Below are 17,301 nucleotides of genomic sequence, written 5' to 3' on the forward strand. Positions count from 1 at the left end.
CTAAAGCAGGGAAAGATCCCCAAATTACCGGCAAGTACCATCCTGCTTTTTGAGACCCTTCTGTTGGGGTGCCAAGAATATCAATCTGACCCTAAAAGGTGGAGCTAAAAACTGTAGTCCATTGATTGGTCTCTTACGACAGCTGCATTAAAAGACAAACACAACCCCGCCGTGTTTAAATACACAGTCAATTGAGTTTTTTTGGCTGTATTTCTCCTCCCGACACACAGCCTTCTCTGAAGCAAAGCTTGATTGTGTTTCGTAACAAAGAGCCACACGCCAAGACATAGTTTCTCACTGATAGGTTTGTTAATTATCCTGATATCAAGCATCCGTAGCGTAAAATACTATGAAGTTATTTGTCCTCTCGTTTTCCTGTTCCCATCTCTTAGATAAAAAAAAAAGGTCAGCAGCAGTGGTCACATTTGATCCCTTAGCGCAAATAATACAATGTCTGACTCAGCTATCAGCATCTATCAAATAGGACACGCGTTGGCTGTGGAAATGCAAACAGGATCAGGCTTTACCAAACCATACCAAACGTTACTGAGCGGCTTTGTGGAAACAGGGCTTTTAAGTGGTTGCGATAAAGTCCGGACCAAGACCAATGCAGTGCAGTGTCAAGTCATAAACAAGACAGAACCAGTCATTAGCTACTAAGCAGCCTGGAAACCCAATGGCTATTGCCTGACAACATCATGGAGGCTTCCTTTTCATTGAGCCGGTAATAGTTTACAGACAGTCGTCTTTTGTAAAACAGGTCAAACAATTAAACAGGTCTAAACTGTACTCTTTGAAATTTTAACTTAATTGTCCCTACATAAATAGACCATTGAGTAAGCACTTGGATATAGTTGCAGAGAAAAACTTATTTTAACAAGCAGCAAAACTGAAGCAGAGCCAGACTCATTGGTTGACATCGTCGCAATCTGCTAGAACTGTACGACGAGAAATTGGGAAAAGGGGGATGGAGACAGTAAGACAGAAATAGATGCTGACATCAACCAAATACAACCATATACAACAGACTTATTGTAACAATACCAAAGCCAAGTCTTTAAAAAAAAAAAGAAAAGAAGTCTTGTGACCAGTTTCCAGAAACCTTAACTTTAACCCTATGTGTACTGGTTAAGTGTGGTGTTCGGGCATAAAGCATGGGAATGAACAAACTCTGTAAACCTCATATTTGTTATTGCTGTTAACGTCAACAACTGTACAGGGAAATCCAGCTTGATATCCTGGCCTTAACGGTAGTGCACTCGAATACTCAGTAGAAGCAAATCGGCTGTGTGATGAACTTGAACTAAATGACTATCTTACTGTAATTCTCACCAGGGTTGGGACGCTTGAATACAAAGTCTGACATGAAAGGGAAAGGAGCCTCATCTTTCACACAGCGCACATCAAAGAGCAGACAGGCGAATGACAGCGAGCTTTCCTCTGATCCTCAAGGAGTCAAGAATGTGAACAAGAGGTTGACAGTGCTCCTTAAATGGCTTTTTTTCTCCCCGCCCGAGTGATTCTCACGTCTTTCACGTACCACTCTCGCTCTCTCATTCGTAGCGTTTGGGATATTATGTGTGATTGACTCCTTCACCGCCCCCCTTGTCCCAGCTGGCTGAGAAGTTGAGGCCGTTCCGCACAAATTGTTTCGCTTGATGCTGCCCTTGAAGCTCTGTGAGGTCACCATGCAGATGCCTACAGTATGTGTATACTGATGTGTATTAAAGGGAGAAAATGACGTGGCTCGTCAAACTGAGGCCACTGTGTGTGTGTTTAAATTTCTGAGATGTCTAGGTTGTGCTTGTGTGTTGTAGATTCTTCTGTGATTGTGATTAATTAGATGATGAGAAGTGTGCGCTGACAAGCTGCTTCTGATTCTGATTAGAGAGATCAGCTTCCTGTGAGAGGCAGAGCTAACAAGGCTCATGAACCTTCACACCAAGCTTTCATAACTCATCCGCACTGCATCTGCACTCTCCGGTTTCTGCTTTAGCTTTCTGTCACAACCTCCCAGCTTCATTAGTAAGTAGCTCACATCTTGCCCCATACTTAAAGATCCCATGTTCTTCTTTGTCTGGTTTTATATGCTCTTTACTGTGTTTTCCAGGTGCATGATTAGGCACATTTATGTACACAAATTCAATGTCCGCGGAAACGTGTCTTCCCCTACATCCTCATGTTAGCTGCAGCAGTAGCTGCATGTAACGCTCAGTTTCTAGCCCCACCGAATGAAATTTGCCAGTGTGACGTATTGCCAGTGTGATATTACTGATCCAAGCCCATTGGCTCGCAGCAAGACCAAGCTTGTGCCGCATGCCCATGTAACATCCGTGCTGAGCGACTGACCAATGACAACAGAGCGGAAAGGCCGACCGATCAGATCCGACTGGGCTCACGCTGGGACCCTGATCGTGGGGGATTCAGAGCGCTGCAGTACATGAAAGCAGACTTTTTTCGAACATTAGCGATTGTGAACATACTTTAGTACGCACATAAATTAGATACACGAACCCCGAAAACGGCACAATATGGGACCTTCAAATCTAAGTATTTATCCAGCTGAAACCAAATTTGACACTATATTAGAATAAATTGGCTCTTATCATGTGTGTAAGAACAGCATAAAGTTACAGTATGTGACTCAGCAAAAGTTTAAAAGAAGCTAAAATGTCCCAAAGACTTGAGGAGGAACCATTAAAATGGGCACTAAAAAAAGGTTTGTTATTGTAAGCGCAATATTCCAACGCGTATGTCAAAAGTATAGATAGACAGGTTTAAAATAACAGAATGCTAATGTCGTTTTAATGTGCTTTTTCCAATATTTAATAAATCCCACACAAGGCAGTGCTACATCGCAATGCTTCATTTTATGCCAAGCAGCACCTCTTACCTCTTTAAAATCACTGCGGTGGACAGTCAGAGTGCTTTATTGGTCGAAGAGATGGTTCGTAGCAACTCAAGTGGTTGAAGTGATGAAAAAAATATAAATCCCCACATTCAGAAAGCTCTGACATCTCTTAGCAATACCCTACAATGTGACCCTGTAGTCTAAATGGTGCTTTGCAGTTCTATTAAAAAAGAAAAGTTGGACCACCTGGACCTCTAAATGAATCCTCACGGTTTGAACACTTGTTCCATGAACTACCATATTAAAATGAAATTGCTTTGTGGCTCCGGGGTTCAACAGTGGAATTAGATGAATTACAAGTGGGTAGAATATTGACGGAAACATACATTTGTAAACAGCAAATTATCCTTTTTATAAACTTGTTTCCTAAACTTTGGTGGCTGACTAGGGAAGTGGCTCAGCTACAAATAAGAACAATTCATTGTTTTGTGATTGTATGATATGTACTGTTTATACAACAGTTTGAGGTCAGTAAAAGAACTCGCCATCTAACAAAGTGATCACAATAATGGAGGAACACGGGACTGGATCCAATTGCAGCTAAACCTTTCTATTCTAACAAAGATTCATATCACAGACCACAGGTAAGAAGAGGTGTGAACTGACACAGAAGGGACCAGCCATATTAAGTCCGTCCCGAACCTATTAGCGGGGAGTGGTAGTGGGTTATAAAACCCTCCACCAGCGAGTCTGCAACAATGCCGACTTGATGATCACGTGTAACGCCTAATGCGTCCAGTCGTCACGGAGGAAGTGACCTATACAAACGTAAGAAAACACTGCTCTAACTAATATCGACATTTAATATCATCATACAGACGTTAACAACTTCACGCGTTTATTGTTTTGACGTTCAAATAAAAGCCTTTTCTTCTTTTCTTCCTTATGTTGAGGTGTGTATTTGATTGTGTTTTATATTTAAAGGGACTGTTGCAAAAACTAAAGAATATTAAATCATGTTGCAGACAACTTCTCACTGTTATTTATTTATCATTGTTCTACTTTTGATGTCTTTGTAGAACTTAATTTAGGCAACAACAAAAAATAAATGTTTTGTGCATTCATTTAAGACAATCTGTTCTTTGATATTACAATAAATTAACTAAACATTAAATTACAACAAGAATTTGGGCTCCATCTGATCGTTTTGCTTTAAGTCTACACTAACATAATTTACTAGAGAAAAATAATCAACGTAAAGAATTGTACAGAATGCATTAGCTACATTAATCGTAAGCCGTTCCCCCAGGATGCCACTGAGAAACCATGGTAACGCACAGTTCCTGTTTCCGCCTGAGAGAGTGAAGTTTGTCCCAAAGCCTGCCGCTGTATTTCTACCATACACCTTGACGAATCGGACTTCATCGTACTTCTCAGGGCTCTCAATTTCAGGCCTGAGACTAAATTGATGTAGGGGTAGACAGAGCTGAGACCAATTACACAGGTGAAGACAATCAGGGCAATCGAAAAGGAGGGAAACCAGACAAACAGGAGAAAGTAAGAGAATAAACCCTAGACATGATACACGGCGGGAAAAACTGCTAAATAAAACAGGAAACACTGAAAACTAAACGAAGGAATGTCAACAGAAAAAATTCACAGGACACAGGTATACAAGGATACAAATGACAAAATAAATACTTAGTCAACAACAACAAGGAACAGAAAATCTAAACAAGAGTAAATCACGACAAAACTTCTTCAAAGTACCCGCCTGTCAATCAAATAGGCCACACCACTAATTGTAACTCTTAGCTTAAATACAATCAAAAGGCATTTCATGAAAAGAACTTCACTCCCTGCACAATCTTAACCAATAAACTGAGCAAAAGAGACCTCAACCTTTTCTGTACCAGGTTAGAAACGTGGTGTTTAAATGTTGCCGTCATGGAGATTCTTTGGTTTTTAGAGCCAGCGTCAAAAGGACAATCGGGGAATTGCAATCTTTTGGACTTCCACCATGGCTTCGTTTTTCAACACCGGAGTATGCCACTTGGTCTTACCTTTAAATTTCAATGCTCAAAAATCAATGTGTCAACTTTTCTTTGTCACCAAAAAAAGATCATTCTTTCATTTAAAAAAAGAAAATACTGACGCTGCCCTGGAGAAGAAAATAAGCTGAACTTTATCACAAAGGCGTCTGCAGCAGACGGAGTGCTCCTCCACAAACTTGAACATTTGAGTCGAGTTGGATTAACGCTCTCTGTTTGCTGAATATAGCTCCTCTCTCTGTGTAGGAAGGCTTTCTCAGTTAAAGCTGCAGTCAAGCTCATCTGTTTCCCACAGATGGCTTGTCAGTCATTCGGTCTCCAACTCATCAGAGATCCAAAAGTCCTTAGAAACTTTTGGTTAGCATGTCCCTCTGAGTCATCCAAACTGTGTGTTTCTCCCTGATTATGGATATTCCTCTGAGGGCTCATGCTGTCTTTTATTGTCCCCATTGATGAATGATGGACAGGCCCTACTTGCCAGCTCAATGACACATGCAAACACACACAAACACACATTTGCAGCCCTGTGAAGCTATGTGAGAAATGAGTCCCCGAGCAAACAAAACAGCTTACACAGAGCGAAAGACGGAGAAAGCACGAGTATGCAAAACACATACACACCACAATTTTACTGTTGAACCCACACTAATCATGGGAACATTATCTTCCGAGGCTGAGTGTCAGACAGGTAATCAAGGGGCTGCTTCCATGACTTCTCTCCTCATTAGCTCTCATTAGCGTTTCCTCTCCACTCCACTTCTTCCATGATCATGATTATATGTGGATTTTAAGTTTTCTAGTCAAGAACGGGGACTTCTTAGAAACAGCAACACACATCTTATTTATCAAGTGAGCATGCAGTAAAGTCTAATTACAAAACCAAGCCTATTTTATAGCAATAATCATTATTATACGTATGCAATTCATTCACATGTTTTGGCCTCTTGACCTTGCGGATGTATCTGGCACAGCTCCTGAGTCAGAAAAGCAGAAAGCCTGTGAAACATCGGGGTAAAAGCAGCACGCTCTGGGGCAGTTGGGACACTCAAATAGCAAACAGTTGTTTAAAGAGGATTTTGTCGCTGACGCTCATGTTGCGTGCTGTTTGGACAGGCTGCCAGACCCTTCAGTTCTAGACTCCTTTTTTGTTTGTTTGTTCCTTCGGACTTCTCTCTACACAATATCAGACTGCTGTTATTTCGTCTCAGTCGTTTTATTTCAGTAAATTCTGAACGATGCAACAGTAAATGTCTAATTTCTCTTCATCACAACTCTTCAGTTATACTTAACCTCAATGTTTATAATTCACTGAATCCTTTTCAATTGTGTCCCTGAACCCGGAATCCTACTGTGGTATTATTTTATTTTTAAATTGTTCTATAAATGATTCAGATTATTAAAAATGTAAGTAATGGGGCCAGGGTGGCCTCTATGTCGCGCACCCCATGTACAGAGGCTATAGTCCTCATCACAGCGGTTTTGGGTTTGAATCTGACCTCGACCCTTTGCTGCATGTTATCCCAAAACAATTAAATGATAGCGAATTGATTTAATAGAATAAAATAAAATCGTCCATCCTCTGTCAGTATTCTAAAAAAATCACTTGTGCTTGTAATCTGAAGAAACTATAGACTACAGCAGCTTTTTGTTTGTACCACTAAGCGCTATGTTGTAGGTGATAGCAGGAGACATCCTGGAGATAGCACAAACGTGTCGATGTAACTGTCACTGTGAAGACATGATACAAGCCAAACGCACAGACAATCCAGGTGCGTCCTTTCTGAAACTAACATGCTCTGTTTTTATTGTTTCAGTTTATGTTTTGTCTTTTCACCCCCAACGCTTCATTGAAGCACCTTTCTGTCAGTTTGATGCAGGTGCAACATTCTCTGCCAGTACAAAATGAAGCAGGAGAAGGTACATAGAGCATGGTGAGATGCTTTTCAAAGTTTTTTTTTTTTTTTCATGATTATATTTTTAATTTTGAACTCATCACTATTTTACAGCCTCTCCTCGTCGTTCTTAGTCACCCCATCCAAAAGCAAAATGATCTTTCTTGCATAATTCAGAAGTGAAAAAAACCTTTCGCTTTCCTTGATCTTTTCTTTGACAATTTTATTAGGTCTGCAGACTCATTTCCATTGTGTCTGACAATTTAATCTCAATAACATTTTTATTGAACCGGTAGTTTTCTCTGCTATTAAAATCAAAGGCACAGCAAGCCCCTAGCAGCAGGGAGACCATGTTATTCCCTTCACTCCTGCATCCAAATCTCCCTGTTCTACCCCATTGAATTGATTAGAAATTTAACTGACATACCACCTGTAAGTCTCACCAGAAGCCGCTGTGTGAGAGTGTAAAGATATTCGGATTTCCACTTGAAATTTCTCAGTTTATGTTAGCGTGACAGCAAGCAAGAAATATTCTGCAATCAGGCATTTTATGGACATCTCAGCGGTGGAGTTGTGTTTTTTTTTCTAGAAATGGCATGAGAAATGAGGGCTGGTATCAGCGCTGATTAATGAAGTCTTCATTATTATCTTCTGTTTTCCTTCTGCTTTTCATTCTCACTCTTGTGTGCTCTCATTGTTTTGCCTGTTAGATTGCACACATTTTATGCCTTATATTGAGACTGGAAACAATGGCAGAGTACTTTTTCACTTCTCCTCCTTGGTGATACTTGTTCTTTTGTCTTCAGCCTCGATAAATGACTCCTGAATGTCAGTCTTCTTTTTTTTTTTTATCTCCCTCTGCTTCGCTTCTTGCCAGCAATGCTCATTGATTCTTAACCCTCAATGGTGACGGGAATGAATGAGGAGACCTTTCTATTTGTAACACTGCCGACTTTTCCCTGTGTTTAGACTGTGGGCGTCTATTTAATCAAAACACTAATGTAGGTGAATTTAACTGACATGGCTAAGCCAGTGTTGAGTGTCTGTCTTTTTAAGGAACAACGGTTGTAATTCAGGCAGTGTGCTCATCCTATTAGATTGTATCTATTACAGAAATGAAATAACCCTCAGTTAATTTGATTTGAATACTATTAGGCTAATAGAAGTGTGCAGTGTGCCGTACTGAATATGAATTGAGCCAACAGATAGTTATACATTCACATCTCAACCTTTGGAAATGAAAAGGTCTGGATTTCAAGGTTTTCCTTTTCTACCTGTGCCCTCTCTTGTTTTTCCTTTCTGTGACACACACACACACACACACACACACACACACACACACATAAAAGAGTACAGTAATAACAAGAGCCAGCCACAGTGCCGAGCAGGAAAAATCCAACACTAAGTGAAACAGATTACTTTCTTCTAGCAGCGCAGCACATCAGCGACGCAATCATGAAACAGCATACATCGTTCATCTGGAGGAAAGGAGAGGAAAAAACAAAACAAAGTAATGCTCCAGTGTTTTTTAGACGTGTAGATGAGAAACAGATTTTTCCAACGACAGACATGAACAATATTTTGAGTGCGTTGTCGTGCCTGTGGAATATAAGAGCATGGACAACTCGACACATTAGCCATTGCGTGATATCTCAAGAACAAGCTTCCCCAGGTTGCCCACCACACTGCCTGTCCTTAAATCTTTTCTTCAAACTTTGAACTTCCAAAAGCTCTTTTACACTGCAGGTCACGATTACCCATTCACACCCTGATGGCTGAGGCTGCTATGCAAAGTGTACAGTATGAGCTAATCCTATTCATACATGTTTATACACATGTGAACATGTCATGTGAATTTTTTCTATAAGCTGCACCCGAACCGCCAGGCATTTGTCTTGTTTTGGACACTGCAGCTAGGTCACAACACACTGGAAGTATCCAATCGATTGTGCGAGTCTTACGGTTAGCCAATCCGAAGCGATCAGGTCTCAGATTCTAGAGTTCAATTTTGGATGAATCACGGCAAAACATGAACCTTAGAACTGATTTGAGACTTTCTGTGAGCATCCTGTGGGGGGGGAAGCTAAATATGAAACTTCTTTGGCTCACTTTAAACAAACAAAACGTCCTGAGAAAGCATCTGTACGGTCCCTGTAGAGCTCTGTGCTCGCTCCTGAACATCTCCGCGCCTTAGTGGTATCTGTGTTTGATGTGTGTTGAAGCACAGCCGTGAAGAGAAGGCAGCGCACATCCAAACACAATCTCTAAAGTATTTTCAATGCCTGTAATTTCTCACCTATTGCACAGCTGTGTCCCCTTTGCCAGCAGTGACAGGACACCTCTCTTCACAGCACAGATTGAATCTTTCTGTGTGTACCTGAAGGTGTCTGTGCGCGTTTGTACCTGTATGTTATGCATGTGGAAAATCCTTCCAGGTGTGAATTCATGCAGCACGTTGTCCCACATACACTGAGCCAGACTTCTAACTACGTCAATAACTACCGTAAATTCCGGACTATAAGCCGCTACTTTTTTCTCACACTTCGAGCACTGCGGCTTCTAGTCCGGTGCGGCTAATGCATGGATTTTTTATGGGGGACAATGAGCTTCTGCCGCAAAAACATTTGACTTCGTCACGTCGGATCTTAATATCAGTCATTTTGCGCTTCATGCACGCACCCTCATGATGGAAAACACACGGAGAAATACATATGATGCAGCTTTCAAGTTAAAGGCGATCGACCTGGCTGTCAAAGAAGCTAACAGAGCTGCTGCACGTTAAGATGACACTGACAGCGACAACAGAGACTGAGGAAGTGAGTAATGAAGTCATTCTGAGGCAGTGAATGGATGGACTTTTTCTTGTGAAATATATTACGGTCATCTTTTTCATCAGCCGTGTTACAGACACCGTCGGCTAGGCTTCGTATTGTAACGGTTCATGTTGTAAAGTCAGTAGTTGATAATGTGTTCATAATTCCGATTATGTGGAGAGTCAGTGAATGCACCAGCGAGAACGTGTTGAGTGGCTGTATGAGAGAACGCTGGGGGAGAGAGTTGGATTGTTACGGCAAGTTATGGTTTTGCTCTCTGCTGTAAACGGCGTGGTCACGGCCGACAGTGATCGGGTTATTAAAAGTTATTATTTGAACGCTCTCGTCCTTTAACGTCCGTACGCTACAGTATTTGCGGATGTTACCGGTAGCCTACGTCTGTGTAAATAGCTCTTGTTATAGCGTGGACACCTGCGGCTTATAATCAAGTGCGGCTTATATATGTACAAATACATTTATTTACTTATTTTTAGCCGGTGCGGCTTATATCCAGGTGCGCTCAATAGTACGGAATTTACGGTAAATAAACACTTCAGGTACAGTTGAGATGACTCCACAGAACCATTTATTTAGCATTTTAATGAAGTTCCGAGTTATTAGGCCTCTACCATCTGTTCAATATTAGAGTTGTCTACACTGTATGCTGCACTAAGAGCTTTGATATTAGCTGGATCTAATGAGAAGTTTTAGGGAGGAGGAGAGAGAGAGTTTGGAGGAAGGGAAAAGTGTGACGAGCATAATAAAAAGAATACAATGTAATGAGGGGAAGGAAGGAAGGAAGGGATTGAAAAGTAAAGGCAAGGCAAGTCAGGAAAATAAAATCAATGAAGGGAAAAGTGAATGGAATAGACAGGGAGAGAAGGAGAGAAAGACGGAAGAAAACAGTTTAGGCAATGATAGGAGGGAGAGAAAGAAGAAAAATTAAAGGAATTAACTGTATTTTTATTCATATTTAATTTGCACGCACACAGTACATATTTATTGCAGAAACAATAATAAAGTAGTGTAGATATCAGGAAAAGCATGAAGCCCAAGAGAGCTTGTTTGAGCATGTTTTAATAGAATGGGAATACAATAAAATAGCATTCATTAAGTACAATTAAATTGAATTAAATTAGGAAAGGATGGGAAGGGAGAAGGAAGAGAAAGGTAAGAAGGAACAGGAACCAAATGGTACCAATGGGAAAGAAAAAGTGATTTGGAGAAAAGAAATGGGAATGAAAATGGACGAGTAAAGAAATGGAAGGGGGGAGGGAGGACAAGAAATAAGAGAAAAGGAGCTGGCCAACCTCTGTGTTGGCTTTGCCCTCAAAGCTACTGTACATGGCGATCCTACATCAAAGCAGCATGGGAGACCACACACACATAAACACATGCAATATGCAAATTACTGTATACATTTTGCATGTATGCTTCATTTGCATTTCAAACATGCCTACATTTGTTTTTTTTTAACATATTCAACAAAACACAGCGATAAGTCCTAATCTTGTTGTACTGCTGACATGGTTACACCCAGTGAGGATGATCTGAGGCTGATCACAATTAAAGATCCCTGAAGACGACTCTCTCTCTCTCTCTCTCTCTCTCCCTCACTCTCTCTCTCTCTCTCTCTCTCTCCCTCTCTCTCTCTCTCCCTCACTCTCTCTCTCTCTCTCTCTCTCTCTCTCTCTCTCATGGTGTAGGAACACCCCATTGAGATTTATGCAAAGATGTTCTACATGTAGTAACCTAGTTCACCAAGTAACCTAGCAACACTCGAGTCAGCTGGTTAGAAGAGTGCATGTGTGTGGTATAAGTGTGTCCATGCCTCTGTCTGTCTGTGATTTGCATCTGTGGACCCAGCTGCAGCAAGAGTCCATGTGCGTGCAGCATTTGGATGAGTCTGAATTGACTGCATGCTGGGAATCTGCCACCAAAAATCTGGTAAAGTTATGATTTTACAACACGGTATGATGATGGCACAAGTCTTTTTCTGTTCTGATTCTGTCTTTGCTTTAAGATTCATTTCATCTGTCATCCCAGTCAGTGAAAAACACTCAAGACTCTGTAGGTTGTCTTCTTTCTTTAAAGTATAATTATTATTTTAGTCGTTTCAACGACTAAAATACTAAAGTCACATTTTTAACCTTCATGGAGTTTTTGATTTTCTCATGTGCGCTTCATCAACAGGAATACTTTTGCCTAGATTTTTGGGATGAACATTCATTTTAAGGACTTCATGTCCACGCTGGCAAAATTGCAGCAAAAAGTTGTTCCTGGGCAGAAAGGATAGATTGTGAATTGTGTGTGTGTGTGTGCATGTCTGTTTGTCAACTTGATGGTATAAAACTTGCAAGAGCTAATCTGTCCAAGTTTGCGAGCATATTGGAAAAGTCTAGATTGACGGTCTTGACTTTAAAGACTAGTAGTGGTGCAAGTGATCACAAATCTTAAGTTTTAATCATTGAATCATGGATCGGGCTGGGACTGTGCCAAACAAATCACAATTCAGTCACTGTCATGTAAAAAGCCAAATTAAAGTCAAGATTTGAAATAGTCTCCTTTGGGCTTTGGCTATGTTGAACACATTCCACGCAGTGCTCATTTTGTTAATACTGTGTGTAAGGCGACTAGACAATCAAGGAACATGCATTTGTTGATTATCGTTTAGATCAAACGCATTGCTACATAACAGAGTTTGTTCTGCTAAGTTAATCGCTATAGACTACAGTGGAAAATCAATGTTAGTGTACTGGTTGTTGTACCACGCAACCATGACGCTCAAACAGATCAACTGTGATCCGTTGCACAAGCCGCTGTCCAATCATGATGGTCACTGCTGCTAATAAACATCTTAAGATAGTTTTTGCACGTCCTATCTTTATGAAAATATACACTTAACATTTTGTAAGTTTTTTTAAATCATTTTTCAAACTCTCAATAGTCAGTTGTCTGCAACTCTCACTCGCTACTGTTGCTCCCTTGAGTTCCATTCATTGATCTGTTGATGAAAATAAAATGAAATGGCCGGTCGCGTTTCGTAATTGAACATGACTTTTGATGAACGTTCACTGGCAGTGCCAACCTCGGAGAGAAAAACCAACAGCTGTAGGAAATTTAAGTAACAGCTGATATATATTTAACAAAATCGATAAGCCGCTGTGTTCAAATCAACCATTAATCTTTTCTAAATATTTAGGCAATTTCAAACCAGTACAGAAGGAGCTCTGTGAATAACAATCACACAGCTTGCATTGTGTCGCATGCCAAAATATCTGATATTCACATTTTGTCATGACTGGAAAGAGGAGACTGGACCCAAGTGCAGATGAACTTCCTTTGATATAACATAAAAAGTCCAAAAAAAAAAAGAAAACACAGGGAGTCACAAGGACCAGGAAACCACGGACAACTAACATGGTCTCACATACGACAATAAACCGAAACAGAGCAGAGAAAACACAGAGACTAAATAGACATTTGGAAATCAAACAAAGGTGAGACCAACAATACACAGGTGAGGACAATCAGGAGATGAGTTCTTCATGCCTGATACAGAGTCAAGTATTTGTGGGCTGTCTGTCTATCAGAATATAAGGAACACATGTGAAGAAGAATACTTTGCCAGTCATTGTGAGATCCTGTTCAGGACGATGTTAGTGATTGTGAGATCCAGCATGCCAGTAACTGCAAGGTTCTGGTCATCAAGCATGTTGGAACAATTGTCTGTGATGTACAGTATATTATGTTATGTTATTTGACCTGGCTAAATAAATGTCAGATGATCTACAGGTCTGTTTGACAATGTTCCCCCACCTTACATCTGGTCAGTGTCAGACTTTTCATACCTAAAACCTCATGTGACGGAGCCCCCCTTTAAAGTACAAACATGTTTTTTCCTGGCTGGTCAGAGTCCTTCTCCAGTTTGAAAAAATCCTGTTCTGTCTCACATTCTCAAACCTCACATACGACGTTGCTTTATGTAGGCTACATTTCCTGGCCGCATTAAAATGCAACAGAATGCAGAGCTTCATCCAAGTATAGGCTAAAGAAAAGAAAGCTATTTCATGCAAGACTCTGATGGGCAAATAAACTAATGAGGCATATTATGTTGTGAGATGATAAAGAAGGTTTTTCAAAGAGCTAAATTATAATTTAAAGAGCTGTAATTATTTAAATAGTTAAAGAGCTGATGTGCTATCTGCTAAATAACTAGCCAGATAACTAAATTTGATCTTGTAATTTACAGACATATCATTTACCTATAATACTTCTCTCTATATAGCTAGCAAATGAGGTAACAAGTGGCTAAATCAGACAAGCTAAATGCTCTCCCTTAAGTTAAAGCTTTAGTATCTTGACCTATCACCTCATTTTGGCATCTTCACCTGTATGTGGGTTTAAATAGTCGTACTACTTGTCAAGCAAACAAAATCAGTAAAAATCATAGTAAACCTAGGCATTGTCACTCTCAGGTGACCAGACTTAATGACAGTAGGGGGACACGTTTAGGCTTAGGCATCGGCCGTTTTTTGGTGTGTCTGCCTGTGGAGTGTTTGAGTGTGTCTTGATTCTCCTCTGAGTTGCAGTTTTTGCATACCTTTGATTTTCTGTCACGCAAGTTTGTAATACAACTCAACGCCAGCGAGACTCGAGAGACAGAGGGAGAGCGGAGGAGAAAAGGAGCTTTGAGGGAGTGAGGGAAACGAGGAGCAGGCAGAGAGAGAACAAGGAGGGAAGTGTAAAGATATGCACCAAAAAAGAGGAGTAGGTTAAAATAGAGTTGAATTGAATAAAATAAGTCTTCATTGTCTACCAGAGGTGTACATTTGCATTAAGCTTTCTAGATACATATAGCAATGTTAAAACATTCCTTTTTCACATATGCACTTTTGAAAATATCCTGATAATCTAAGGAGGATTATTCCAGAGATTCTCCTGACTTGTCTATCATGTCAGACGGGAGGAGGGGCGGATACCTCTCACATTCTTCCTTCTCCCATCAGTAAGTAGTTGAGACATAGGTTCAGAGGTTTTTGGGATTTATCAACTATTTTGCCCGCCGTTTACACAATCATAGTTTATTCTAAAATCTACAGTTTAAGTGACCATAACAAGCCGGAAGATGGAAAGTTAAGATGTACTCAACAATACATTTGTATGATTGTTCTGAAATTTGCTGACTGACACCAAGGCCATTGAGTTTTCTAAGAAGATAAACTCAATGTGGTCATTTCTTGAAAATATACTCTGTATTTTCAGAGAAGCTAAGGTGGCAGCAAAGTCTGGCACATCCTTGTCTGCACCTCTTTTGCTTCTATATGTTTGTTAAATGTGGTGGTCAGTAGACAACATGAAACCTGCTCCATAGTTTTACACAGTATTGAAGCATCGGACTTGCACTTGGATTTACTGGCACAGGTCGAGTTGTTGATAATTTCCATGTTTTTGGCAATATTTGCAAATCTAAAAGGACCTGAAATAACCTTTTAATTGAGAAGCAAAGTCTATCTGGGTAGAGGGTAGGGAAAGAGAAAAGCAAGAAATGAAAGTGCTTTAAGGTCAAAAGGAAGAAAGAGTGATGGAGTCTTCGACACTGAGTTCTTGAGACAAAAATCAACTATGAGTACTAAAGTACTTAAATCTGATGACTTACCCTGAATGAACCTCTTATTCTTTTACTTCATTTACTTTGATTGCTGTTCACCTCAAGCTAATACCCTCAATAATGTCCTATTAGGCCAGCCGAGGAAGGGAGAATGAAAACATTTAGGCCAATTACAAACGGGCGGCAATCGGCTAAGTGGTGTTGGTATTTTCCCTCTCATTAAGTCACAGGCAGGCTCTCTCAGGCTGCTCAAGGTGGGATAAACATTTCAGTTTTTTGCTACATATCTTTCTTCATCATGTTCCATATGGATCAAAGTGAATGATTTCAACTGAGCTGGATTTCAGAAAAGCTGTTTAAAGTTAAAGCAAACAATATTGATTTTCTTAAAAGCCGCAAGGCAAGTGAAAGGAAGATAGAAGAGAATTCATTATATTACTTTAGAGGAGGAAAATTTCTCAAAACATCACATCCATTTAGTTTCCTTCTAAGTGACATCTTTTGTCAAACAGAATTTGCTGGCTCTGTGATAACATATTTGCTTTTGGAATAAAGCGTCACGATAGTATTGGCTGTGAAAATAAAACAGTCTTGAGCATATAGTTAACATTGAGGTGCATGTTTTACCTGCACAAGTGCTGAAAACCTATATTTTCAATTGTCACACTTACTGTGATATGGCATTTTTATTTCTTCCTGACTGAGAGGCAAAGACCAACTTCTTCTTCCTCTTACGGGGAATGAAGTGGTTGATGGTTTGATGCAGTAACCATTAGATTCTAAAATTAAAGACTTCTGCGCTCAGTCTAATTATTTTGTAAGTATTACCCTCAATATCTTTTATATCATGCAAAAAAGTAGTTTCTTTCCCAATCGTTGGCTATCAGAAGAAATTATAGTAATGCAGAGAGAAACTAAAAGTGGGATTGCTGTATTTGAACTGTCAAAGCAGTTTAAGACCCTGTTAACTAAGAAGTTTCCAACAGTTCAAAAGAGGGTGTGAGGACGTAAAAACAGCTTTAGATACTTCTTTGAATAATCCACATGACTTCTAGAAGAGGTTGAAATAAACAAAGTTTAAAACATTACAAATATCAAACACTTAAGTCAGTATCCAAAATGTACAATCATTTTACAAAACATACATCATGATCAAGTTAATCTTACTTTTGTGCTGGCTTAAAACAAAGTTCAACAAGAAAAAAATTCCCTCATTTCCCTCATCCCAATGTCTAACTTGGAATACCTGGTGCAGCATGGTGCATTAATGTGCGTTTGTTCATCAGAGACTTATCCTCGAGTTAACCTCAGAGAGAACAAAGATCCATAATCAAAACAATGAAATAAGTAAACAGATAAGCTCATGAACACAGTAAATAAAAAATATACATATTCAAGGAAAATATTATAGATAATAATAAAGACAGTTGAGGGAGAAAGTTGTACTTCTAAACACACAAGACACTGTTGCGGTTCTGTCACTGCAAGCAACAGCTAAAAGCTATTTTGTTGAATTTATTTTGTGTCTGTTTTTTGTGTACTTTTTTGTATTATTAAGAAACATTGCTGTTTGTAAGGGACACATTAATACAAGTTAATAAATACATTATGGGGATGTTCCCCCGTCATAATATTTTAATAATGGGGTTGTTTGTTGTTCTGAAACGGGTATCAAATGCTATTTGTAAAAACAATCATAAATAATTTGGTCAACTCTGGCCAGAGTTAGGATTATAACCTAAACCAAGAGGTTTGATTTATCTTGACCAATGGTCAAGATAAATCGCCATATTTATGTTAAATCTGTTTCATTGTTGGGTCAGAGAATTTTTCTTGAAACAGTTGGTAAAATTCAAAAATGTTTTGGTTTGTCATTGAGTAAGTATTTCATTTTAATCTCTGAATAAATTGTCTTTGTTATATATTGATGTCTCTCTCGCCCTCGGGTTAAGAATGTGTATGAGATTAGTTACTTCTGATGGCCAATTCACAGCCTCTGTCATAAGTGTGTGAATGGCTGGGTGTGACCTGCAGTGCAAAAATAGCTTTCAGTTTTCAGAAGACGAGAGAAGTGCTTCAAACT

General features: G+C 39.6%; 1 protein-coding gene across 1 annotated transcript in view; it reads left to right on the forward strand.

Moving 5' to 3' along the window:
• The first annotated feature begins 11,425 nt into the window (after positions 1 to 11,425).
• Positions 11,426 to 17,301, forward strand: part of dlgap3 (discs, large homolog-associated protein 3) — a 33,652-nt gene continuing 27,776 nt past the window's right edge. Inside the window, exon 1 of the mRNA XM_079367345.1 lies at positions 11,426 to 11,554. Within this exon, the coding sequence (XP_079223471.1) occupies positions 11,527 to 11,554 (28 nt within the window). The 5' untranslated portion in view covers positions 11,426 to 11,526. The remainder of the gene's footprint in view (positions 11,555 to 17,301) is intronic.

The sequence above is a fragment of the Symphodus melops genome, assembly GCF_947650265.1.
Source record: "Symphodus melops genome assembly, chromosome: 18".
In the NCBI taxonomy this organism is placed as follows: Eukaryota; Metazoa; Chordata; class Actinopteri; order Labriformes; family Labridae; genus Symphodus; species Symphodus melops.